Source organism: Rattus rattus, chromosome 14, assembly GCF_011064425.1.
Source record: "Rattus rattus isolate New Zealand chromosome 14, Rrattus_CSIRO_v1, whole genome shotgun sequence".
Lineage (NCBI taxonomy): Eukaryota > Metazoa > Chordata > Mammalia > Rodentia > Muridae > Rattus > Rattus rattus.
Genome location: NC_046167.1, coordinates 57558264 through 57585087, shown reverse-complemented (window position 1 = coordinate 57585087; position 26824 = coordinate 57558264). Strand labels below are relative to the sequence as shown.

Genomic DNA, 26824 nt, shown 5'->3' with positions numbered 1-26824 from the left:
GCCGGGGCCGGGAGGCGGCGCGGCGGAGGGGGACCCGCGGCCCCGGCGAGAGCTCGCCAGCCCCGCCGCGATGCCCCCGCGCCCAGGACGCCTCTTCCAGCGGCTGGCCGGGCTACCGGCCCTGGCCACGCTCCTGCTGCTGCTCGGAGCGCGTAAGGGTGCCCGGGCCCAGGAGGTGGAGGTGGACAGCGGGGTCGAGCAGGACCCGCACGCCAAGCACCTGTATACGGCCGACATGTTCACGCACGGGATCCAGAGCGCCGCGCACTTCGTCATGTTCTTCGCGCCCTGGTAACTGCAGCTCCCGCAGGCCGGCGGGGCCCGATCTGGGAACCAGGGACCGGGAGCCGAGGATCCGGGGGAGGGCGCGGGGCCGCGCAGGCTGTGCCGTGGGCGTGGGCCGCGCTGGGGCCTCGCCGCTGACGTGGCGCTAGCCGCCGGGCTGTGAGCGAGGAAGGGCGGGCCCGGAGGGGAGACCCGGAAAGGCCTTTCCGTCCCGCCACGCTGCTGGAGTCCAGGCGTCCCCCGCTTATGTCCTCTGCTCAGCTCTCCAAACTTCCTGTGCTGGCCGGACGCGGCAAGAGCCCAGCGTCCACGTGCCCTAGCCTGGAGGGTCCTCCCTGCTGGCCCTCCAATGTTGGTTTGGATTGAAAAAATCTAAGGCCCCCTCAAGATGTGATTGTCCACTCTGTGTGTTAAGGGTGGGAAGAGATAGTCTAGGTAGGGGACTGGGACTTCCTGACCCCTCGAGTCCAACATAGTGCCAGTTCTGTAGTCCCCGCTGCACGCTGGAGTGGATGTGAGCTGTATTCTTAAGGCCTTTAACTCAAGGCTGTCTGTCCTCTTTCACCTCCTATTTTTGGCTCATTTGGGGCCCGGTCATTTGGAAAGTGTGAGGTAGAACAGTTCTACATAAAAGTCCTACCTTCAGCTTTCTATTCTTCGCTTGGGGCTTCCTGGTGCATCCCACTGCTTCTCCAAAGGAACTGTACCTCAGGAGTTAGTCTAGACATAGCAGCGTTTTCCCGCTGGGGCCTAGATGTTCAGAGAAAGGACTTCTCAGGTCCACAGCAGAAAACCGCATTTAGAGCACAGGATAATGAGATGTGGGATGTGCTGGCTGTGTTTATTGCTGAGCAAAGTATTCTTCCCCTAGCTCAGTAGGGACTCATTAAGGACAGGGGGTTAAGCAGTTAAGAAAAATGTGCTCGTGGAATCCAGTGTATTCAGTGATCGTGCTTTCTAAAGTGGGAGAAACTTTGCCCATAACCCTATAGCGGGCTATTAGTGCATTTCAATTCGTTTAGTGTTAAATTAACTTCGGGTGGCGGTGGGGGGGGGTCAGTTTGGCTCACTGCCATTATCAGTTAAGAATGCAGGAATGGGAATACATTGTTTTACATTCCCAAGAACAGCCACCTGAGTCTTTAGAACTACACTGGAAGAAAAAAATACTGGTAGTCTGCAACAGTCAGTCAGCGTTAATAGTTACTCTGTGCATGAGTCGTCTCAAAGTAGTGATTCCAGTTAAGTACACCACAGGACTTAATTGGAGCTGATTTCAGTGGCATAAATCTATGGGTTTTTAGTTTTAGGAGAAAAGTTGACGTGCAGGCAGGTTTAGATTCTCTGCAGTGCTGATGGAGTTATAAGTTTAAGTTTATATTCCCAATAAATAACCCAGTTAGTCTCAGCCAGTTGGGATATACATCACGTAGTTCTTTTTTCACCGTATGGCTTACAGACATTTAGGTCGATGCTGCTTCCCAGAATAAGCTTTTAATTGTTTGCTACTCTGCTAAAAAAATATTAGAGATATGTAGATGCCCACCATGGCCTTTGAAGGCTGGGTTTTTTGTATTTTAAGGGGAAGTTGAAACAGGATCTCTCTATGTAGCCAAGCTGACCTTGAACTCATGATTTCTTTGGTCTCAGCCTGTGGAGTGCTAAGATTTCAAAATTTTAAGAATAACATGGAACTCAAAATAGACTATGGTAGGACCCCTCCCCACTTTTTTCTCAGTGTGCTTGGAATGTTAGATGTCCATGTGTGATGTGGGGGAACAGTGAGGTCAAGAGTAAGGTTAGGTGCCTTTGCTCTGCCACTTGGCTCCAGGCCACATCTGAATACAGCTGGCCATCTCAGTGGCACTATCCACAAAGGTTCCAAACCAGAAATGCCAGTTGGATAGAAGCAGTGGACTCCTTACTGCTCCTGGGTGCAGAGGGCCATGCCTGTGTTGGTAGCCACAGGGAAGTCAATCTTTTATCTTCTTTTTTAAATCTTGTACTGTTTTCATAAGAACCCTTTCAAGGGTAGAAAGGATGTGTACAACTCTAAACTGAGCACATCTGATCAAATTCCCCTAACATCAGAATAGCCCTTGAAAATTAGGGCAGCCACCCTACTATCTCCCAGCAATGTCTCATAACTGGGTTCTATAACCACCACTGGAACCAATCCTGCTGTCTTTGATCAGGCACCAGATGCCACGAGGAGCAAACAGGAGCATGGGCCAGCTGGGGAGCAGAAAGTCCACAGGCCCCATTGTGTACACACTTACGGAGCCCTTGGCTTTTTTTTTTTTTTTTTCTTCCTTGTTATCCATTCTTTCCCAACCCACCACCTGGCTGACCTCACTTTGCTGAAGCCACGGAAGTCAGATCCTCAAATACAGTTTCCCTGTGTGGGCACCCATTCATTCTGCTTAAGTTGCCAAATGCTTAGTGCGTACGAGTGTTTGGACAGGACAGTGCATTCTTGGCATGGAATGCATAAAGGAGTACTGACGATCCTTCAGGAAAACGGAGGCCATGCTGCATTTGAGCTTTTATGTGTTTTACGTATTTTATTTTTATGTATGTGCATGTGGACATCTCTGTGGGTCTGGGTGCCATGCGTGTTGAGGAGGCCAGAAGAGGGTGTCATATTCCACAGAAGTAGAGCTACAGGCATTGGGACCTGCCTGATGTGGGTGCTGGGTCCTCGGAAAGAGCAACAAGTGCCCTTAATTACTGAGCCCTCGTTAGTCCTATTTGATTTAGGCCTTCATAAAGCAGGGGTCTGTTTTAGCTGCTGAGGAAAGTCCTCCCAGAAAGACACATTAGCTTTAAGCTGACTTTTCAGTGCCACCTTTAGATGCCTGCTTTGGAAGTCAGATAAAAAAAGAAGCTTACAGATTTCATTGAGAATGTATTTGGGGGAGGACTCACAATTGTCAGTGCCTATCACTCTGGTAAGTGAACTTTAAAAAAAAAAAAAAAAAGAGGGATTCTTTTAAAAGGCAATGCAGCAATCAGTTATGTTATAAACACAAACAACTTGTTTATTAGATAAAGAAAGAAGAAAAAAAACAAAAGACAAAACCCAGTCCTGTATGTGCCATGCTGCCATGTGGTTGCAGTCCTTCAGAACTCCAATGTGGTACAGCATGCGTGTGAGCATGCAAGATCACGGTGGTCAGCCCTGCCCGTCAGATCCCGTGACAAGAGGTCCTGATGCTGTAGTGCAGTGTGAAGAGAGGCAAGACGCCACCGTATTGCTAATATTGTTTTAAATGATAGATGACTTTAAAATATTTGTATATAACTAAACTCTCACAGTTGATACCAGACATTTGATCCTACCAACTGCAGACATTCAGGTTCCCACCAACTGTTCCGTAGATGCACAGGTTGGAGCCCTGGGGATGTAACTCCCATGGTACAGTGTTTGCCCAGCATGCATAAAGCTCTGGTTTGATCGCCAGCACTCTGCATACTTATATTCCTAGCAGTCAGAAGTTCGAGGTTAGCCTCAGTTACATAGTGAGCTCAAAGCCAGCTGTGGATATCCAGGACCTGACTAAATAAATAAAATTTAAATGTACTTTTTTAAAATACAAGGGGCAAAGCTGATAGCTCTTGAAATTGGCCTGTATTTGTGTGTATGTTTGGTTAAGTAGTAGTGGAGACCTTTCCTTATAAACAAACAAACAGTTACAACAAGAGAGCAGAGCCATTTGGGAGATCAGGGGAGAAGACCAGACAAGGAGGAAGAAATGAGAAAGGACTCCAAGTCGCCTGAGAGCCAAGGGAGTCTTCTTGGAGGAAGTGATGCCAAACTAAATCTGAAGGGCAAGTAGAAATCAGCCAGGTAGAATTTAGGGAAAGTCTCAGTAGGGTGCATGAATACCTTGAGCTCCAGGAGCACAGCAAGCTCTAATTTTCAGAAAACTGAAGTCAAGGAGGCAGGGTCTGGCAGAGAGGCCACAAAAGAATACTAGGGCCAGCAGCCTGTGATTTAGATTAACGTGGAGAACAGTGTCATCTGGAGGAATTCATCCGCTGCAGAGAGAAGAGAGAGGGTGGCGGGTTGCTTACTCGCTGGAGAAGGCTGAAGTAGTAAATTTGGACGCCCTGGGAACCGAGGCTCAGTGTGCTCTTCTGGCCCCTCTGTAGGTGTGGACACTGCCAGCGGCTGCAGCCAACCTGGAACGACCTGGGAGACAAGTACAACAGCATGGAAGACGCCAAGGTCTACGTGGCCAAGGTGGACTGCACGGCCAACTCTGACGTGTGCTCTGCCCAGGGAGTTCGAGGATATCCCACGTAAGTAGGCAGGAGGAGCTGGGGTTTCTACGTGTGTGGGTCTGTGGTCAAGGGATGTCTTCCTTCATAGATCCAAGGAGCTGAGTGTAAGCAGGTGGTCCCTGCTATTGGAACAAGACTGTATTGAACACTGTTGCTTTTGTACTTTGCATGGGAAAGCTTTAATTATTGCTGGCTTTTCCCATTGCCGAGAAAGTGGGCATTTGCAGGGCGGTCATGGGGTCTGGCTGCCTGCGGTCCAGCCCCAGGTGACACTTCACACAGCCCGCCCAGATTTTGTTCTCACTTTCGGTTTGACTTTCTGCTTTGAACGGTTACCGCTGCTGAAGTTTTTCATAAATTTGCATCCCCTGCAACTGACATAAGGTCTGTTAGGAAGGAGAGTGACAAACCAGAGTGCAGCCAAGTCTCACAAGCAGCCACTCCTTTGACAGGCATGTACATAGTTTTATGACACAAATTAGGACTGTCTGTGCCAGGCTTGATGGGTCCCCTAAACCCAGTGGTGCTGTGAGGAGCTAATAGAACCTTAAGGAGCTGGGGCCAAGTGGGTGACAGTTCACTGAAACTTGAAGTCTTCACTGTGACCCTGAAGTAGATTTTGTGATGGGTTTGTTTCATGTCTGCTGTGAGGAGAGGGGCCTGTTAGATTCTGTCTTGGTGTAGAACGAAGGCAACAAGTCCAAGTTTTTCATGGCCCCAATTGTCCAAAACAGGGAGTCAAAATATAGTTTCTCTTTCTAAGCTGATGATCCCAGACCTTTGTTAAAGCAACAGAAAGCTGACAAACTGACTTCTTCAAAAGGATATCTCAGTCCTGTTTGTGTAGCTGTATTTGCGTTGTAATTTACACAGGGCTAAAGCTGAAAACAGAAAGTGATTTCCCCACAGTTCTGGACTTGGCTTGTGAAAGACAAGTTCCTTCTGAAACTGGGATTGGAAATCTTTTTGTGCTCCTTTCTGGCTTCTCCTGGTTTGCTGGTGTCTCCGTTTTCTGTTACTGTTGCAGAATACTCAAGATACTTAGAAGAAAGTTACATAGTCAGTTCACTGAACTAGAGTGAAACTTTGTTTCAACCCTTTCCCTTTCAAAAGAGGAAAGGTTTGTTTGATTGACAGCTTTGAAGGGTTCAGTCCATGGTCAGTTAGCCCTGTTGCTTTTGGGCTTGCAGCAGGGCGGCTATGGTTGTAGCAGTGTGGTAGAGCACTTACTGTTAGTCGCAAAGCAGAGACAGAAGGGAGGGGAGGCAAGCCTGTGTCTCAATAGAGTACACCCCTACCATGACCTGAGATCGCCTAGGCCCACTTCTTAAAAGTTCCATCACCTTCCAGCAGCTCTGCAAACCTTTAATGAATGGGCCCGGAGAGACTTCCGATCCAAAGTGTACTAGCTGCACTAAGTCATTACATCCTTGGACTGTGTATATGTTTTTGTGTGTTCAAACATCCCTTTCTTGTGAAGACATGTGTCTCATTGACCTCTGTGAAGGCCTGGTTCTGAGTGAGGCCTCATCTGCAGCTTGGGTTAGGCTTTTAATTGCTCTGTTTTGGAGGTTGCAATCAAACCTCTAGCACATTAGTTATGGTACACTTTGTCACATGCTGCGCACAGTAACATCCAAGTGGGGGTCTCTCTCTCTCTCTCTCTCTCTCTCTCTCTCTCTCTCTCTCTCTCTCTCTGTCTCTGTCTCTGTAGCTTCCCGGGAAGAGACACGTGTCTGTGGAAAGTTTGTAGTAGAGAAATTGGGGGCTGAACTTGGGGCCAGCAGCCTTCACTCTGCCTGCTAACCCCCTTACCTTCGTCAATCGAGAAAGAAAGCAGAGGCTGCAGACTAATGGGAGGGCCTGTCACCACTTGCCAGCTCTCCCTAGGCCCTCTCAGCTCACTAAAAAAGAATCTCCACTTAAGCAGGTTAGAAAGACTTTTTTATCCAAGAGATTTGTGTACCAAATTAGGAAAAAGAGAGTCCCCTCACCGCACAACAAACAGGGTAGATCTTATATTTTATCTTTAGCAAAGAAGCAATAACAAAAGATGAGGTTAAGCCCTGGTTCTTTCTGGCATTTTGAGAATCCATCTGTTTCCTGCACTTAGGTGTGGGGAGGCACTTAGAGGGAGAGAAATATAGTATGCTGCTCCCATGTCTCTGTGACCCCAACTTGCCTTGCTAGAGCTGCAGAGGGAGGCCCCGTGGTGTGTGTGGATAGCTTCTAATCATGACTACATACTTAAGCTTGCTTAGACTGTGTTAGTGATATATTTTCTTTTCAGACAGGTTCTCGTGCTGCCCAGATTCCCTGGGACTCTAATTGTAGGCTTTGTGCTTAAGGTTCTTCTGCTCAGTCTGCAGAGGGCTGGGCTTATGAGTGTGTGCCTCTGCCCAGTTTTCATGTTCTTCATCGGAATGCAGCATAGTGCCTAGATCTAAAGACTTAAGCTTCTCCTGGTCTTGACGGTCCTAAACTTAATGACCCTGTGATCCTTCGCCTTCATGATGGGGCAGAAGCAGCCCCATCCAGCTAAGAAACTCACTGCGTGCTGGGCAGTGAGGCACAGGCGACATTGGACACTGCTGTAGGGTCAGGTGGTTTGACACTCTTGAGACTCACGTAATGTGTTCTGAGCATGGTGTAGGCTGGATTGGATGTTTGATTAGTGATTGTTTTCACCTCGCTGTGGTGTTAACTTAGGGTGGTTGTGAGGATGTAACCCCGCTGGAAGCTGAGGGTCATTGAGATGCTGAGGAAACTGGACACATAGTTCACATGTTCTCTAAGGCCACTGTGCCCTTCTAACTGCCGGATCTAGGCAACATACTATTCCTTTCTTTTCTGATTTTGGAGAGGAGCTTAGTGTTTTGTGCATGCTGAGGAAGCAATCTACTTCTGAGTATCCACGTTCTCAAGAGTTTTACCGTGGATTCTAGTCATGCCACAGATTTGCTATCCTCCTGCCTCAGCCTTCGGAATACTCTACCATCTAGTGTCTGGTTTCCATGGATGGCCATGGAACTTTATTTTTAAGGCTTTTTTTGTTTTAAAGCCTTCATTTAAAGGGAACTTACCTGTTTCTGAATGGGCTGAATGTGTGTGTTCTGGAAGACATACCACTGTGTTGGTATTAGGAGGTGGGTACTACTCAGGGGGCTCCAGAGAGTTCTCTTGGCTTTCTTGCCACATGAGGACACAGGGAGAGGATGCCATCAGGGAACTAGAAAGCCATCATAGACTTTGGCTATATTACACTGTGAATTTGGAGTTTAGTCTCCAGAACTTTAGGATACGAATGTCTGTGTTCTATGGGCTGCCGGGCCAGTCAGTCATGGTCGATCACGGCAGACCACACTGCCTGTGACTCCCCATCTGCGTCTCTCAGTTTTGTACCTCCGAACGTAAAAATCTATTTCTGAAGATTATATCAATGCACAAAATCCAAATAATGTCAGGGAGGTGTCGGAGGGTTCCTAGGTAAGCAGGTTAGTCTGCATTGCCCTTTCTTCTGACAGGAGCCACATTTTTAGCGTAGTCTTGACAACCGATAAAGTTTTCCTCTAAGGCATGTTATGAGCCAAATGATCCAAGGCCAGAGTGTGTGAAATTCATGCCCTGGTGAAATTATCCCCTGGTGGTATTCATCCCTTGGTAATGTCTTCCGTTCACCATTATAGGACTTTCCCTCATCTCTCTGGATTCCTCAGAGGCCAGTGCATAGAAGAGTCTCTTGCCCTCTGGGGATGCAAACAGAGCTCAGGGGCCTGGAGTGGATGGAGGGAGGTGTGCATAGATGGACTGCAACAGCTTTAATGCCCTGATGATTGCGCTCCATCAGTGACTGGTGTCCATCTAGAAATAGACCTACTGCAAAACAGTGTTCTGTTTGCTGTGGGCCTGAGAGACCCACGGGCAGCAGGAGCAACAGGGGAGACCAGGAGCCTGAGGCCAGGAAGGAGAAGGAATACTAACAAGGGGAAGCCTGGGGGAAGCACTCCAGAGGTTTTTCACCTCAGTGGTATTTTCCTTGAGTAACATCAGAAACGTGCGAAAGTTTAGGATCATGCACATGTGTGTACACGTGTACAGTCTCTGGTGGCATGGTTTTTGTTTCCCATTGGAGTTTTGCTTGAGTGGCAGATAGGTGCCTGGCTGCAGCCCCTGGCAGCTCCATTCCTGGTTCACTCTCCACCAGAGCAGCTTTTAAACTTTTCAACTTCTGCTCTTTCTAATCCCTTGTTCTTCTTTCAGCCTTAAGTTTTTTAAGCCTGGACAAGAAGCAGTGAAGTACCAGGGTCCTAGAGACTTTGAAACACTGGAAAACTGGATGCTGCAGACCCTGAACGAGGAGCCGGCTGTGAGTGTCCCCTCCCTCCCTTTACCGCCCAGAGGCGAGAAGACGGGAAACATTGACATTTCATCCGCCCTCTCTACCTGTGCAGTTTCTGTTTGACCGAACGAGTTCAAATGTGCACACAGGAGCTCAAGAACATAGCATAGCACCCCAGGCAGGTTCTCTTAAGTACAAGAGTAATCAGGAATCATTCTTAAAAGAAGGAGATGATGGCATTTCCACATTGGACTCTTCAGTCGGGTACACTCCTATCGTCATGACAACTGCAGGTTTTCTGATCAGCTGTTTGGAACAGGCACTCTATCATATTGGTCCTGCAAAGACCTGGTCTTGGTTTTCTTGGTGAAGAACTAGGTACAAATTCTTCCTAATATTCTTTAGTTCCATCCTCAGTTTTCCTTTCTTGTTTACTTTACTGTATTTTTCACTGTGTAGCCCAGGCTGGCCTTGAACTCAGGATGCCCCCACCCCTTGCCTCCCATAGCTGGGATAGCAGGTATGTGTCACCACTCTTCTGTCTCTGCTCCTGTTTCTAATTTCTCCTTTTGTAGCTCAGTAGCTACCTTTCACTTGTCTACTTTTTCCTTTAAGTGGCTCACCACGATTTCCTTAGAGTTCTAGTAATTTTTTTTATATGAATGTTGTCTTAGGGTTTTATTACTATGAACAGACACCATGATCAAGGCAACTCTTAAGGACAACATTTAATTGGGGCTGGCTTACAGGTTCAGAGGTTCAGTCCATTATCATCAAGGCAGGAACATGGCAGTGTCCAGGCAGGCATGGTGCAGGAGGAGCTGAGAGATCTACATCTTCATCTGAAGGCTGCTAGGAGAAGACTGGCTTCCAGGGAGGTAGGGTGAGGGTCTTAAAGCCCACACCCACAGTGACGCACCTACTCCATTAGGGCCACACCCTCTAATAGTGTCACTCCCTGGGTCAAGCATATATAGACCACTACAGATGCTTTTAGGTTCAGATTAGAATTTCAGTGGGTTATAATAGTCTTTCCACTCTATTCTGAGTTATTTAGGTGACAGCGGGGCAAGACAGCTCACGTTCCTTGGAGGCTGTTTCAGATGGCTTAGTCGTGGAGACCATCCACCTCATTTATCTGCTTTTGTGCCGTCCTCTTATTTAGCAGACCACCTCACGGTGACCATCCTTGGCAAACAGCAGTGTCATGTCCGATTGCTTGTGGCTTCACTTTTCTTTCAGTTTTCTCTACTCCGTTCAGGGGAAAGCAGGACTACCAGGCTACGGGAAGCCTCTCCCAGGTTCCACTTCTACTTAAGCACCTTTCTTAGAACTGATGATAACTTGAAAAGTTTCTTAATATAAAAATATTCAGACACGTAGTAAGGGACAATTTTCACTGTCTTGCTGGCCTGTCTCCCCTTCCCCTCCATCCCTCGTATATCTGTCTCAGGGAGTGTCATCGGTGTATTTCACGACACATTCTCCCAGGAGTGTACTTTTTGCTTTGTCGCATAGCCACCATGTCGCTGGCCATGAGCTGCAAAGAGCAGCCACGCATTTGTAGCAGTGGCTGGGTTCTACCACCTGGAGTCACGACCAGGCCCACCCCAGAACCTCCTGTCTGAGCCAGTGCTTTCTCCCGACTCCCCAGATCCCACAGCTCGCTTGGGCTCGCTCCCACTGGCTGTCCGTAGTGTCACTCTTTCCTTCGCTTCTTGGTCTCAATTTCCCAGGCCTTCACTAGCTAGACTAATAATGTAAAACCTTGAACAAATGCTCCAGTGTTTTCCCGCATCACTCTGTGAGCAGGCACAGCCAGAACACTGTAAGAGCGACACTTACTAAGCTGAAATGGAAATCTTTATTGTTTTCTAAGTCATAATGATCATCACACGCGATTCCCTTAAGCATCCTTCTGTACGTGGATGGTTCGATTAGGACCGAGTGGACTTTGATGGTTTGTGGTGCGGTGTGGCTGGGGCTGGAGTAGCAGCCAGTCAGCATTCCCTTGTTTCACATCTCTGGGGACTGTCAAGAGCACCAGCAGTTCTGAGTACAACTGGAACTGAGTCGTACAATCTGAGTACAAAAGTTACTCGAGGCTGCTTTATTGTGTTAGAACTGTGTCCTGACTGCAAGGGGTGGGTCTATGGAGTCATGTGACCCTAGCACGTCATTTGTGCTCTGTTTCTCATTGGTGCTGTTTTTAAAGGTGTGGAACCATGTCTTTTACTCTGTAAAAGTGGGGTGGGCCTAGGTCATCAGAAACTCCCCTGCTTCTTTAGTGCTCCCATGCTCACATTTTAAACATCCATTACTGTGTTGGTAGTGTTGACGAGTTGCCTGGGGACTGCATTTATTTTAGGTAACTGGAAGCCACAAGCACAGGGTGAATTTGCATCTTTGTCCTGCTGGAAACCTGCAGGGCCAGGTGCGGTTTTCATGTAGGTTGAAACTGCGTTGTTTTCTCTGTGAAAATGTTCTTTTTTGGAAAGGTAGGTACGAGGCAAAGAAGTAAAGTTCTAAATAAGAGGTAACAGTCTCAAAAAAAAAGTTTAAAAATAAACTTTGACTAAAGATGTCTTCTTCTAGGGTGGCCTTGTCCTGCACCTGTTGGTGGCAGAGGAGACACATGTGGAGGACGCCTGCCTCCCCCCTGGGAAGTACAGGCCGGGAGGCAGTGGGCTAGCTAGGGTCAGCACAGTATCGTGACGGTTTCTGTCCTCTGTGAAGGAGGGAGGTGCCAGCATGAAATCTTCCCTTTGGCATCCCAGAACCAGAACAGTCACTAAGCTTTCTGTTCAGTGTCTCTGAACAGAGGAGACTCTCAGGTGACTACTACCAAGGAGAACAGCATGAAGTGTGCTTTCTTGTGGAAACGTTGAATCACACAGTTCTTTTAGGTTCTATGAATTAAACCCAGGGCCTTGACCCAAGGCAGCTCTGTCTCTAAGCCCAAATCCCAAATCCTATCCCAAATATGCAGTCTTTCTATAGATTATTCTTTTTATAAGTATTTTTTAATTACATGTGTTTAATTTGTGTCTGTGTGCAGGGGCTGGGTGTGGAAGTTGAGGTGGGGGGAGATTGTATCTTGAAACATTCACGTATTGGAATATGGTGGCTTGGGGATGGGCCTCAAGTCTAGACATGACATTCACTAATGTTTCATAGTCTCGTTATATGTACCTTTTACATACAGCCCAAAGGTGATTTGTGCACAATCCTCTTCAGCCTGTGTCACAAGGCCAGTGTGGGTTCAGATTTTGGAGTATTTGTGGTCAGGGTTAAGGATGTTGACTTTGTAATGTAAACAATGTGATTGTTTTTGTCATCTTGACACAAGATAGAGGTAATTTAGGAAGAGAGGTCTTTTCATCCATTAATTTATTCACTTTACATCCCAGTATCAGCCCACCTTCTCCTAGTACCTCTCACTCAAGTCCTCTCCCCATTCTACCTTCTCCTTCTCAAGAGGAAGTGCCGTTCTGGGAACCCCGCCCCCCACACACACTAACAACCCCCTTCCTCCCACCCCCAAGGAAGATAGAATTAACTGAGAAATTGTTTGCATAAAATTGGGTTGTGGACAAGCCTATGGGACATTTTCTTGATTAATGATTACTGTGGGAGGGCCCAGCTCACTGAGGGGCAGTGCCACTTCCCGGCAGGTTGTCCTGACTTGTGTAAGAAAGCAGGCTGAGCAAGTCAGTAAGCAGCGGTCCTCCATGGCCTCTGCACCCACTCCTGCCTAACTTCTTTCAGTGATGGACAGTGGATGTGAACGTAAAGCCAATGAAATCCTTCCTTCCCCATCAGTTTGGGGTCAGGTTATTTATTACAACAGAAAGCAAACCTGAACATGAACTTTTATCTAAGTTAAAAATGAAGCTCTTCAAAATCGAAGCTTGACAAGACAGGAAGCAGTTAAAACATTTGAAGGTGTATTGAGGAAAAAATGGCTTTTTACAGCAATGTTAGTCGTTATCGAAAGATAAATATACTAAAAAATGTCCATGCTGCATAGGCAGCTCAGAGGGGTCTAGAGTGTTGTCAAGGGGCAAAGAATAACTATTGAGTCTTCAGCCCTGTTTTTCTGTTCATTTCTTTTTTTTTTTAAGTGTATTTTTATTTTTCATTACGCATGCCTACGCCTGCGTGGAGGTTTCTGCACATGAGTGCAGTTGCCTTGGAGGTCAGAAGAGACTGTTGGCGCTTCCGGTGCTGGAGTCTGCAGCGGCTGTGAGCTGTCTGAGTGGGTGCTGGAGACCAAACTCTGGTCGTCTGCAAGAACAGTGCACGCTGAACTGCTGAGCCGTCTCCGTAGCTGCCTTGTTCATTTCTTGTTGCTGCTGGTGTTTTCACGTTGTCTGTGCTTGTTGGATGACTAAGCTCGTGTTGGTAGAGTCGGAAAGCCAGCATTTACTCCGCCCTGCCCTGCTTGGCCTTGGGAGCAGACGGATTCTCAGCTGGAGACCTGCTGTGTTTGTCTCGTTCTGTGGCCTCCTGTGGTAGGTTCTCCCGGCACCTGTGTTGGTAAATGAGCTTGGACTTGAGATGAGGTGGCTGCTGACGTTCTCTCCTTAGTTTTCCTTGTCCTCTTCACTGTCATCCTCTCTAGGTTGTCCGTGGTGAAGAGGGCCTTGTGGAGTTGTGGTCTGCAACGCCATATGTGTCCTGTCTTACTGGAGTCCCTTGCTCTGCTGAGCCCTGAGGGCTAGCACTTCCCCTCCCCATCACTTCTCTCTGTTACTGGAATTGTGTGTTCAGCCGACTCCACACGGTCCCCTGTGGCAGGGCTAGTGTCACGAGCGCTACATCTCTCTTCCTTTTCCCACTCAGGGTTCCGGAAATGCTGTCGGAATGGCGTGGAGGACCACAAGGCTGCTAGCATCTAAGGGCTATCGTCAGTTGCGCGTTTACTGCTTTGCCCTGAAATTCCTATAACATTTCTCCTTCCAAACATCCAGCTGCAGTTTCTGTCAGTCTCCCACACTGTGGAGGTTCTCCCCAGGCTCTCCTGTGTGGTGGTCTGCTGTGTGCTCCTGTTGGTGAAGTCATACCTGTTCTCCGGTCCTCCACTGGGACAGCGTCTGGTCCTCATGGCACGCGCTGCCGGGGAGGCTGTCTGAGCCTCTGCTGCCTGTGGTACCTGGCATGGTGTCAGTGGCATGGGCTGTGGCTCTTGGATCTCAGCCTTGGTGTTCATGGTTCTGATGACGAAGCGGCTTGGGCCGGCTGAGGCTCCTCTCTGGGTGTGATGGGAACGAGGCTGGAGTTGCCCAGGGCGCTCTCCAATTTACAAGTTTTAAATAGCTTTTGTTATAGCACACTGTTGTGGTTTCAACTTTATCAATTACTATGCAATCTCTATTGTGCTCCATGTACAAATTAAACTGTCAAAGGCGTGAGTACTCAGGAAATGAAGTAGCTATGGGGCTTGGTTCTATCCATGATTTCAGGCAGGGGCCCTTGGGATGTGTCACCTTCAGGAAGGGCTGGCCGCTCTGCTGGCAGAAGACCCTTTGCAGGGCTGTGCCCTTCTGTCCTAGACCTTGTCTCAGGAATTACCTTTTTAATGTTTATCTCACAAGGTCCACCCGATCCTTTCCTTGGCTCCTCTTGCTTGTTGAGTTCTGGGTTCTTATGTCCTTTTTGTCTGTCTGTGGTAGCTTCTCCTCCCCAGGTTCTCCTTGCCCCTTGTAAGAGCCGAGGGTCACCAGGACCTGCTCTCTTGCCATTTTTGCCTTCTGGGTTTGCCTGTTTCCCCACCTTTGTGTCTTAGCGTTTTCCGTGTAGAGAGGCTCATTGTAACTTTACCTTGAATTCTGTCTGTGGGAAATCTCAGATCAGGTCCAGGAAGAGAACATGGTTTCTGGGGTGTGCAGACTTCAGCTTGTTTCTTTGTTGGTTGAGTTTGGGGTGAGGACAACTGCCCCAGAGCTCAGGCCGGTAAGGTGGGCCTGGTGCTAAAGCACCCAGAGTTCTTGGTGGGGGTGACTCCCTGTCTGGCCTTGCTCAGCACTGGTGAGAGAGACAGGTGAGAGCAGACAGACATTTCTGGAGTCTTCTGAACAGGGCCTGGTCCTCCTCCATGCCCCAACTGCATCCTCGAGGACAAACCCACTGATGACTGTTTTTCTTCTTCCTATCAGACACCAGAGCCAGAGGCAGAACCACCCAGAGCTCCCGAGCTTAAGCAGGGCTTGTATGAGCTCTCGGCCAACAACTTTGAGCTGCATGTTTCTCAAGGTAAGGATGGAACCGCCGGCCCTGGCTCTGGGCTGGCTTTTCCTCTCGCTGTCCAAGGACTCATGCAACCTCTAGTCGCAGCTCACACTTTCTCTTCAGCACCACTGGGACTGTTGCTTAGTGAGCCTGCTCTTATGTATTTCCTCCCTTTCGCCCTGGTAGACGTAGCTGGCTCCTGCTGCAGCTGTGAGCACGCTAGGCACACACAACAGCCTCGGATAGGAGCGTCTTTATGAATGGTGTGGGCTTGCTTATTTGTCGGAGGCAGAAGGAAGCACGTCTCTTATTGTTTAAACAGCGTAGTAGGACTGTTAAAACTGTGGATCAAATCGGGTGTTCTTTATGTACTGACTGTGGAATCGGTCTCGTGAATGTCTGCCTGCGTCCCCACTGCGAGTAAGACACAAGCCTCCCTTTGTTACCACATAGACAGGCCTCAGAAGTTGGCTCCACCACACACGGGCAGAGCAGACGCCGCCTCCCTGCTGGCTCTGTTACCCAGTGCTGCCCCAGAGAGAAACCCCCCTGGAAGACTGGGGTGCGCACACTGTGACAAAAGGACTTAGAACTGCATCTGGCCTTGAAGCCTGTGCCTGCTGGGAGCCTGGTGCCCTCCTCACCACCTGCATTACTCAAAAACTACCATGGTGTCTTCATTGCTACTAGAATGAGCGATGTAATCTACACTACTGCTCCAGCAGTGGGACCTTGCTATTTCCCCTCCTGGGACATCACATTGACTGGGGCTTGTGTAGAATATGTACGTTCTGCACAAATCCCCTCACCCTAGACAGTCTCCCGCCGCCGGCCAGCCAAGCCCCACCCAGTGCGGGTGTCTCCCGAAGGGCACACCCTGAAGCCCCCACATGGCAGTGTTTCGGGGCCCACTGCTCTTTCTTTAAAAGACAGCTATGGCTTCCTGCCCTTGCTGGCTTCCCATCAGAGCTGCATGGAATTGAGTCTCCATCCTGTGGCACAGGCTCAGTACTCCACATGTCTGCACAGAGGTGGTGTTAGCCTCAAAGATCAGTTGTTCATAATTTTCAATAAGTGATTCGCCATTTCCCTGAAATGCATTATTGCCAGTCTTAGCCATCAGTGTGGCTGGTCACCACCACAGGCTGTGTGGCCACCGCCTAGCATGTACTGGGCGTCCTCTCCTGATCTGGGGTTGCCGTCAGCCTAATGTAGAAGCAGGGCAACCAGATATAAACCTGAGTCTAGAAAATCACGCTGTGACCACTTGATATTTTTTTCCTTTTTTAACTAGCCAGGAACATTATTTATTCTAAAACCTTCTGGTTTTGTTGTTGTTGTTCACCTGTTTTTGTTTGTTTTCACAAAAAATAAGCACAGAAAGCAAGAGTGAGGCTTATTGATGACAGTCTTCCATGACTACAACAGCCCTTTTTGTACCACCCATGTCCCAGGCCTCTCTCCCATTCCCTACCCAGAGGCACTCGCCCTCCGTGTGGGGCCCATGCGCAGGCCTTGTGGCCTCAGCTCAGGTGTGCAATGGTAAATCCTTGACTTCTGTTTGCTCATCTGACGTAGGATGGTTCAGTTTAATGCTCCTCCCCGCTGGGTTTATGTTGGATTTGGTGGATTTTAAATGCATGTTTGCACTCACTGAAGGCCGAGGGTGTCTGTGTAAGGTTCTGTTGATCCACACGTTCTCCAGCATTTCTTTTGGTATTCTTTGCTGAGCATGTAGGGCTTGTGGACCTGCAGAGTTCCCTGCAGTCTGGACTCAGCTGGTTGAATCGCTGGCAGTCACACACTACCTTGTTTTGGTTTTGCCATGTCTGCTTTTGGGGATGCCGGAGGGCCTACGGGTTGCTAGTGCCTCAGAAGATGTGTTGCCTGTGAGGCAGCAGCAGTCATGGCCACTGCCTGGCCCTCCCTCATCAGTGATGCTATCCCACCTCATTTATTACTCGCAGTTTTGAGGTGGCCGAAGAGCCAGGGCAACTGTACAGTCTTTCCCTTCTTGCCAGCTTTTGGCTAGTGTGAGTTGGTTCTCGGTTACCCTTCAAAGATGACAAATTTGATTTTGAACTCAGATATAAACACTTGTGGCGGTGAGTCCCTTTTACCAGAAAGACTTGAGATCTGTAAGCAAGGAGCAAAGCTGTATTTTTCAGTTCAGCATTTGGTCCCGTGACATAAACCCAATGTGTCCTTCCTCTTCCTCTCCGCCTTGGCCTTCCCTACAGGCAACCACTTTATCAAGTTCTTCGCTCCATGGTGTGGTCACTGCAAAGCTCTGGCTCCAACCTGGGAGCAGCTGGCTCTGGGCCTCGAACATTCTGAAACTGTCAAGATTGGCAAGGTAAGTCCAAGCCCTTGTTAAAGTGGAAACAGTCTGCTTTGGGCTGGATTAATTAGCAGAGTAGTCCATTATTCATTCCGTGTGCAAAGTCGCAAACTTGATTTATTAATTCCAGTTAGTGTGCCACTTGACAATTCATTTCACCTTCACAGATGGCAGCTTGGTTTTTGGCGTCTGCTGGCTTTTCCACAGAGTGGAGATAAATTATGGCCTTGGCCGATTTATTCTGAAGGGATGGCCAAATCTGAATTGGCAGCCCTGGAGCTATGCAAAGATATGGGGTAGAGCCTTGTAGACTGTTCACTGGATGTTCATGGAGCTCAGCCAAAAGCTTTCCTAAAGGGTCCTTGCTGGGTTCTGCACTCACATAGGCTTACAGCAGACCCTTCATGGCGAGCCTTCCTTTACACCGCTAGCCACAATTCCTTCCAACTGCTCAAACAGAGAAGCCAGAAGTAATGGGCAACATTTCCATGTGTCCAGGCTTGCTGGGACCATCCAGGCTCCCGGGCTTCTGGCTACTTTCAAACTCATTGATTTCTAATGCCCACCGGACACTCACTCTTTATGGAATTCCTCTAGAGAAATGTCTCCTTTTTCCACTTGCTGTAGGGCTTGTTCATACATAGAAGTGCTGTTGTGTGTCTGGGTATAATGGTCAGGAGCAGGAGCTGGGGGGAGAGGGAGGGCGTTGGTAGATCTGGCAGGCTGGCCCTGGTTGAGGTGTCTCTCCTCAGTTACTTCTTTACAGAAGGGAAACAAGGTGGATGGTGTGTAGTCCAATGTGTTTGCTGTTGAGCATGGTGATACATTGTAATTTAGCTGGGAACATTGTAATTCACACTGTGAGTTGTATGGACACCCCCCCCCCATGATTTCAATGTGGCAGTCTACCATGGACTGATAAAACAATGACTGACATAATAAATATTACTGGTTATTTCAATCATTGAACATTGTGTGGAAATACAATTGGAAAATATATCTTGCATTCATTCTGTCTTGCCACAATCTTGGTACCCTTACTTCAAATTATTTTGAGAGTTTTTATGGGAAGTAATTTGTCTTTATCCAGTAAAGGCTCTAAGCAGAGCAGACATGAGCAGACAACACAGACTGTGAAGGACCTTTATTGCTGGTCACTTGGGCTGCTTTAGACAGGACCCTGGAGAATGCTTGTTCCCCTCACAGACCTAGCTGGAAGCTCCCTGGACTTCATTTGAACACCTATGGGCTCTTGCTGCAGCCTTACAGCTTAATGGAGTTCAAACCCCTTCTCATTGATATGGTGACAGCCAGCTAAGTTCTGCTTGGCCAATTTTAATGATAAAAAGTTTTTTAAAATAATGCTTGTAAAAATATCAGGCAAGGAGGGCCTTGCTTTACATGAAGTAACCTAGGCCAGGTCTAGTCACCTGGTACAGGTCTCTAATCCCAGCTATTCCGGAGTCTGAGGCAGGAGGACCACAAATTCAAGGCCAACAGGGATAACCTATTGGGATTCTCTCCCAAAATAAAAATATTTTAAGAAAAGGGGAGGGGATGTAGTTCAGCTGTGCTTGCCTCATATGAACAGGGCCCTGGGTTCAGTTCCGACCAAAATAAATGGCTACTGACATTCTTACTTGAACAAGTTATGTAGTGCTACACTTACCAATGTTATTAAACATGGACGACTTGCTCCCGTTTATGGGGGTGCATGCACAGGAATCAGACTACGAGGACCTGTGCGTGCAGAGCACATGCTGTGTCTCTGAGCTGACACACACACACACACACACACACACACACACACACACACACACACACACACACACCTTGATTTGAAACTATATAGCAAGTTTCCCAGCACTGGGAAATGCCCCATGAATGTCTGTCATACTCTCCGAAGCCTGGCTCACAACCCTTCCCAGACTAGGGGTGGGGCTTCCTAGACCTGCCATTTTCAGTTGAATTCAAATAAATCCCATATCTCAAGACAAATCTTCTCACCGTGTTCCATTAGCGTGGGCGTGTTTGTGGGTGGCTTCTAGGCAAAGTCTTTTTAAAACGTGCAGATTGCTGCCACGGTTGCTCTGAGATCTGGATCAAAACTTCTTTTTTTAAGTATCAATTGTCTGCTAATGCCTTTGGAAGGCTCTGGAGGAGCCGACTGAGTGCGTCTGTTCTGTGTTCCCAGGTTGACTGCACGCAGCACTACGCGGTCTGCTCAGAGCACCAGGTCAGAGGCTACCCCACTCTGCTCTGGTTTCGAGATGGCAAGAAGGTATGTCTTCAGCTCCGTGTGCTGTGGTGACCCTTCTACTAGCCATTGTGGCCGAGTTACTGAGAGCGTAAGGTACAGGAAATGGCCACTGTCAGCTCTTGGAGTGATGTGTACTATAGAATGCAATGTGTGTGTTCCTCTTTACTGATAGACCTGGCAAATAAGAAAACTGGCATTTGCCAAACTCTCCCGAGGCGGTTTTGTAAGCTTGGATGTCCACGGAAATTAGACACCTGTGCAGACACCAGACGCCTGTGCTCTGGTGTGAACACAGACCTTCTAGGCCTCAGAAGGGGATTACTCCACGCTCCTGGTGGGCTTCTGTCTCCCTCCTCCTTCAGTGCCTTGCCCATGGTCAGCATTGTATCTCAGAATTCTCAAGGAAGATGGATGGATGGAATGGCTGGCCCCTGCTTTAGACTCTGATGGTATAGAGCTTGGGGTGGTGTGTGAAGTCAGTCTGATTTCCCATCTGAGTGAGAGCTCCTGCTCACAAAAGAGACACACAGCTGGAGCTGAGACTCCTGATAGGGGCCTAACTGGGCAGATGATGGGGTGGGACAGCATGTGACTGAGAATGATGACGGCGTCTGTGTGTCTTGGACAGGTGGATCAGTACAAGGGAAAGAGGGACTTGGAGTCGCTGAGAGACTATGTGCAGTCCCAGCTGCAGGGTTCGGAGGCGGCTCCGGAAACTGTTGAGCCTTCAGAGGCCCCGGTGCTGGCTGCTGAGCCTCCGGGCGACAAGGTGGGTGTTTGGAGGGAGATGGTCCTGAGTACCTACAGACTCTTCTCAAATGGGGTCTTGAGTGTGAAATTGCTTCTGGTCTACTGCTACACGTTCCTCATGGCCAAGGTCAATAGAGGTATCCCTTGAAAATCCCTGAGGTCGAGGGGAGAAGACCCTGAGAGAAGATGCTTGGTGTCGCAAGACTCAGGTCTGTCTGCTCTCAGTACTTGGGAAAGATGTACATGAGAGCTTGTTATAAGTCTTCTCTGCTGCCTGGGCCCCATTTCTGTTCCCTCCAGAGCTGGTCGCTGTCATTTCACTTTGACCATGTAGCAAAGGCTCCTGGGAGATGTGCAGCCGGAAGGGCTATGCAGAGGATTGGGTAGCCAGATCATAGAATATGTCATCTCTTTAGGCAGCTTCTGACCTTATTCACTCAAGTGGCTTCATTTTTTCGTTTTTATGATTTATTTTTGGTTCTTTGTATAGGGGCGGGGGGAGGGGGACCTGCGAGACCAGAGCATCTGATCCCTTAGACCTGGGGTGACAGGCACTTGTGAGCCGCCTAGTGTGGGTGCTGGGAACCAAATGCGAGCCTTCTGTAAGAAAACATGCACCCTTAACCACCGAGCCATTCTCCAGCCCCAAGGGATCTTGGGTTTTAGACTTTTAGTTCTGCATTTAACAAGCTGCAGGTGCATTCTAGACACCATCATGGGCTACTAGGAAAGAAGAAAAAGCTCTGGTAACTGTTCCCCAGCCTGTGAAAGAAGCTAGGTCTCTGGAGGAATCAGTGGAAAATAGATGAGCTGGGGTCACGGGGCTGTGGCCAGCATGGTAGTCAGCCTGGGGAGAAGAGAACTGAGCAAGGGTTTCCAGAACCCAAAAGTTGCCAGATGGGGGCGCATGGGAGTCAGATACCATCAGGAGAATCAGCTGGTGCAGAGCAGGGCCAGTGAGTCAGGAAGCACCGTAAGGAACCAGTAGAGGGGTGCCCAAGAGTAGCCAGGGATAGGAGAAGTTTGGAGGGTGGAGCCCCAGCAGGTCAGAGCAGGTCAGCTTCAGGAAGATGATTTGCAGCTGCTGAGGTAAGAGGGAGATGTGTATGAGAGTATACACCCCCAAAATAAGGGGGTGAGACAGTGGGGGCAGGAGGAAGGGAGCCTAAGGATCCCACTCTAGTGAGCAAGGAAAGAGGAGGTTTCTGAGGTCCCTCAGATTCCAGGAGACTCTGGCCAGTGATGGCAGATCCCCAAACACAGGTCAGAAGTGGCGGTGGGCTGTTTGCTTGCCTGGGGCTGGTTTCCAAGTTGTACGTATGAGAGGATGGAGACAAAACAGTGGGCAGTCAGTGCAGGACTCAGGACCAGGGCAGGAAGGGCCACAGTGAGCGACGGGTAGTGGTTAAAGTCTATGGGAGGATATGTGTATATTCCATGCAAACTGCCCAGTCATTTCATGTGAGCAAACCCTGGACTGTGGAGTAGAGAGGTCCTGGCTCCGGCATCATATGGGCACCACAGTATAACCGAATAGACAGTGTTGTTTCAGCTCCCACCACTGAGCTCTTCCCTTGACAGTGAGACACTAGGGTGGGGGTGTCACAGGCAGGGTTAGTGAGCTGCCTTGTCCCTGGGATGAGGGCAGTGACTCATTGGAGCCATCACTCAAGAAAACCCCGCATTTGGAAATTGGATAAATCAGTGCTGTCAGCTGCCCCTATCATGCCCCCAGTCCCAAGAGGCCTCCTCAAGCTTAGGGCCCCATTCCTTAGGTGTATTCTTACATAGGTCATGGATAGCCCGAAGTTTTGGTTTAAGAAATGAGACGACCTACAATGTTAGGGGAGCACGCGTGTTGTCCCTAACTGGGTAATTACACACTGCAAGTGCTTTCATGGTTATTTATAACAAAGTTTTCCATCTCTGGCCTCTCAGGGAACACAGCTGCCTATCTGGACATAGGGCGGTAGTGTTTGTCGGACTTAAGTCCACGCACTTACTATTAGAGATCCAGATTGTGTGGTGGCTGCTCCCCAGCACCTCTGAGGGGGCTGCTGAACATCGGCTTTTAGAGAAATACAGGCGGGATCCCATGAAGAACTGTCCAGATAGAGCTGTTTAAATGCCTGCATGACACTCTGTAGCCTGAGTCGGGCCCATATGCTCACGCTTTTCGTAGATCAGAGCACGCAGAAGCCCATTGGCGTGAGTGTAATAAAACCCACCCACGTCTGTGCTGCCAGGTCCCTGTTGGCTAGAAGAGATAAATTCTTGTAGATAGGCGGGGCAGGAGAGAAACACAGTGTGTGAGCTCATGAGACCCACAGAGGCATCTTGGGCTACAGGCCTGGGAGCTGTAGGCCTAGCCCAGAACGACTGGTCCACACTGCAGAGCCCTGGGAGACAGTAGAGCCCATGGGCTGGTTATGGGAAGAACAGGGGCCTGGGAAGTTGGGAGGTCTGTTAAGGGTCTCAGCATCCTGCTGCCCACACCCCTCAGCAGCTCTTGGACTTGGTACCCTGGTCCCTGTGCTAATGTCTGTCCATCAAGAGATCTGGCTGCCCTGCATATAACTTGTAGGCTGCTCTGGCCAGATCCATCTTCGACCCTGTTCTGCTTTGATCAGTGTGTTTAAATTGACCTTCCTCCCTGAAGGGCACTGTGCTGGCACTCACCGAGAAGAGCTTTGAGGACACTATTGCACAAGGAATAACCTTCGTCAAGTTCTATGCTCCCTGGTAAGTGGCCACCTCAGACACGGTGCCAGTGCCCCTGTGAGCATGTCTCTCAGCACATCCACGACTATTTTATAGAGAAAGATACGAATTTACTTTTAAAGCTCAGTCTACTTAGGCACAAACAAAACCAGAAGCGAACTGTGATGGGCTCAGCCTTCTCGTCAAGCCATTCAGCGTATGACCTAGTTACCCGAACCTTCCTGCCATGCAGTCCTCGGGGACTAGAATCTCAGTGGACCTCAGAAACTGAGACCTAGATAGCCTGGCCCCAGAGGACGGATGGGTTCCGAGACTTTCATGAATGGCTGCAACTCTGCATGTTCTTTGATGGCCCTGAACCTTAGCTCTAAAACCGTGACAACAGTGTGTAAGTACAATAGTCCAGTTGACCAAGCACATAGAGCAGATGATCAACCCAAACACAGCGGTCACTGTGATACCCCGATCTGCTTGCTCCTCCATGCACCCAGGAGTGCTGCTAATGAGGACGGAACCCATGACTCGGGCAGCTTTTTCCCTTGACTAGAATGGCAGCTTGGTATGGTGACTCAGGCCTGAACTCCTAGCACCGGGAAGGCTAAGGCAGGAGGACTGTGAGTTCGTGGGCAGCCTGGACTACAAAGAGAAGAAACAAAAAAAGAAATGGTGCCGTGTAATGCTACTAACTTTACTTAGAGACCCCCAAAGCTGTACAGTGTGGTGAGTTCAGAGAGAAGCCCTCCTGTAGTGGGAAGGGCAGACAGAAAGCAAACGGCAGTGAGGGAAGGTTTGAGCGTAGCACGTGCAGACTAAGCCATCCTCATCGCCGTGTGTCCTCCCTTGCACGTGTTTCCAGCTCGCCCCTGCTGCTCACGGTGATTCTGTGTCACCACTCATCACACTGTAGAAATGGGATCAGAATTGGACTTTCTTTGCAAACCTGCTCACTTCTGTCAGGCTACCAAGGGTGGCAAGACTTTCAATTCCTCCTTAGGAGAGGAAGGAAGGGCCCATAAATACCCAGTGGGAGAGTTTGGTGGTTATATAATGGATTCTGAGGGTATGGTGACTGCCATGCAGGCGAAACACAGGCTGACCTTGACCAGCTCTCAGTACAGCTGCCCCTATTCTCTTCTAGGTGTGGCCACTGCAAGAATCTGGCTCCTACCTGGGAAGAGCTCTCTAAGAAGGAATTCCCTGGCTTGGCAGACGTCACCATCGCAGAAGTGGACTGCACCGCTGAGCGTGGTGTTTGCAGCAAGTACTCGGTGGGTGTCTGAGGGGAAGCGTGCCTAGAGGGGGGAGCCCAAGATTTGGATCAGCGCCCTAGGGGACTGTCACTCAGCATCGTGGAACGAGCTCACTTACTCTGTCCAGGCCTCCTAGAGAATGGCTTGTCCTTGAGTTACTCCGTTTGAGAAGTAAAGGACCGTCTGCAGCAAAGGAGGCTGGCCTTGCAGACTGCAGCTCTGGGTTCTTGCGGGTACAGTCCTAAGAGTCGAGGTGTTGAGAGTAGAGTGCTGCCTGCTGCCTGCTGGCTGACCAGCACTCTTGTCCTAACCACCCAAGGGCTCAGCCTTCCGTTATAAACAGGTATCCTAAAGGATGGGGCCGGGAGGAATGTGTGAATCACACCACCCTAGGAAAAGGCCACGGCTGGAGAGGACAGTCTGTTTAGCTGGCGTGTTTTTTCTGAGCTCCTCATATGATCTTATGGGCCGTGTGTGTTGTTTATAATTCGCCTTCTGTATGTATGGTGCTGGGCATGGAGCCAGGGCCTCATGCACACCACAGTCATATGGTAGCTCTGATATTAGCCTCAGAATTTCCCAACCTTACCTATAGCAGTGTTTTTTTTTAGGTTTGGGGTGCTGTGTGAACTCTTAAAACACTGACATCAGATCTTTCTTAGGATCTTTCACTGAACTTAGAACTCACTCATGGGCCGGGCCGGCTCGCCAGTAAGCTCTGAGGATCCTCTAGTCTCAACACCCCCCAGCCCTGGAATTATAGATGGGCACACCAGGACCCATTTTGTACACGGGTGCTGGAGGACCAAATTCAAGCCCTCATACTTACTTTTCCCTGTGGCACTTTACTGACTGAGCCATCTCTTTGTATGCAATTTAAACTACTCTTTTCCTCCTTTAAAGGTACGAGGCTACCCCACATTGCTGCTTTTCCGAGGAGGTGAGAAAGTGGGTGAGCACAATGGAGGCAGAGACCTCGACTCTCTACACAGCTTTGTTCTGCGCCAGGCAAAGGATGAACTCTAAGAACCCCTGGTGAAGCCGTCATCCGCCCTGGCCTTATGCACCCCGTGCATAGGAGTGACCTCACATGGACATGCGTATCTCACTGTGGTTAGTCAGAACGCTGAATGTATTAAGCTTGTGTTGCTTCCTGTGTGCCCTTTGAACCACCACACACTACGGACCTTAAGTTTCTCTAATGACAGCTCACGGTCCCTGGGCAAACCAAATTATTTTCAGTGGCGATCCATCCTGTAACCTTCTCTGACAGAATTAAATCGGCTCCCTTTGCAACTAAAACACAGTCAAGGAAAACCAAATTGCTGAGCTCTCTTGGCTCCTGAGGGATGTGAGGAAAGCGTCACACAGCAGCAGTTTTTCGAATTGCCTGAGTTCTGGAGAGGAGGCCTGTGGCACTGCTGACTTAGTAACATGTCGGCCCATAGTGTGCAGATTGTAAAGCAAAAGTCCACGCAGTGCTGGAGATCCCTTCATAGCCACTGTTGGGTGTTATTACTTCTCTAGTTGAGAGAGGTAAGCCATAACAAATGGTACTTCTGATGTGTGCCCCAAACACTCGTGTTTTCAAAGGATCCTCTTGTCTGCTTTGCGTAGGGTGGAGTGGAGAGGTCTTCTGCAGAGAGTGAGGGTGTGGGATGATCACAAGGTGGGTCCTCACCTGATAAGCTTTCCCAGGTCCAAGGACCAGGAGACTCTGCAGCTCCACACTGGCCTTCCTAGACACAGCTTCTGATTCTCTTCCTAAGTAGTCCTCTTAGCGGCTTGCTCTATAATCTCCACCATCAAGGAGGCTGGCCATCTTTCTAATAATGTATGAGCAGTGGGATTCATTTGACCTCAAGACCAAAGACTGCAGTCGGCAGGAAGTCCAAGGTTGGATGTCACACAGCTCCTTCCGGTTCCGTTCCTGCCGTCCTGATTATTAGACACTGCTGCTCTTAACCCTGAAAAGATGCAGCCCGCGCCATGCCTGTCTGTCTTGTCCTCCAAACCGTATGTTTGGCCCAGCCCTTCACCCACCTCCCCATAAGCAGGGTGAAGTCAACGCCTGACACAAAATGTGTGGCAAGGAGGCTCGAAACAAGGCTACGTCCGCTTCCTAAGCATCAGGCGCAGAGGCGCCCGCCAACCATTATGAACGTTTGTTATTAACCATGTGTGGGCCATAGCTGTCCGTGAAAAGCAGCTCTATTGGCCAAGCTCACAGTGGCGTCAGCTTTGCATCATGAGTCTTGTATTAAAAGAAAACTCAAAGTGGTACAATTGGTTTATACTTTCTAAATAAACTTTTTTTTTTTTTAAAGAAAAAAAGTCTGGTCTTTGCTTAAATGTTACAG

General features: G+C 49.0%; 1 protein-coding gene across 1 annotated transcript; it reads left to right on the top strand.

Moving 5' to 3' along the window:
- On the top strand, positions 1–26785 carry Txndc5 (thioredoxin domain containing 5). Its single transcript, XM_032884265.1, has 10 exons — positions 1–291; positions 4441–4590; positions 8833–8938; positions 15070–15166; positions 17383–17498; positions 19678–19764; positions 20372–20512; positions 23153–23235; positions 24353–24482; positions 25368–26785. The coding sequence occupies exons 1-10, from the start codon at positions 71–73 to the stop codon at positions 25488–25490; spliced, it is 1254 nt and encodes a 417-aa protein (XP_032740156.1). The 5' UTR covers positions 1–70; the 3' UTR covers positions 25491–26785.
- Positions 26786–26824: the final 39 nt, after the last annotated feature.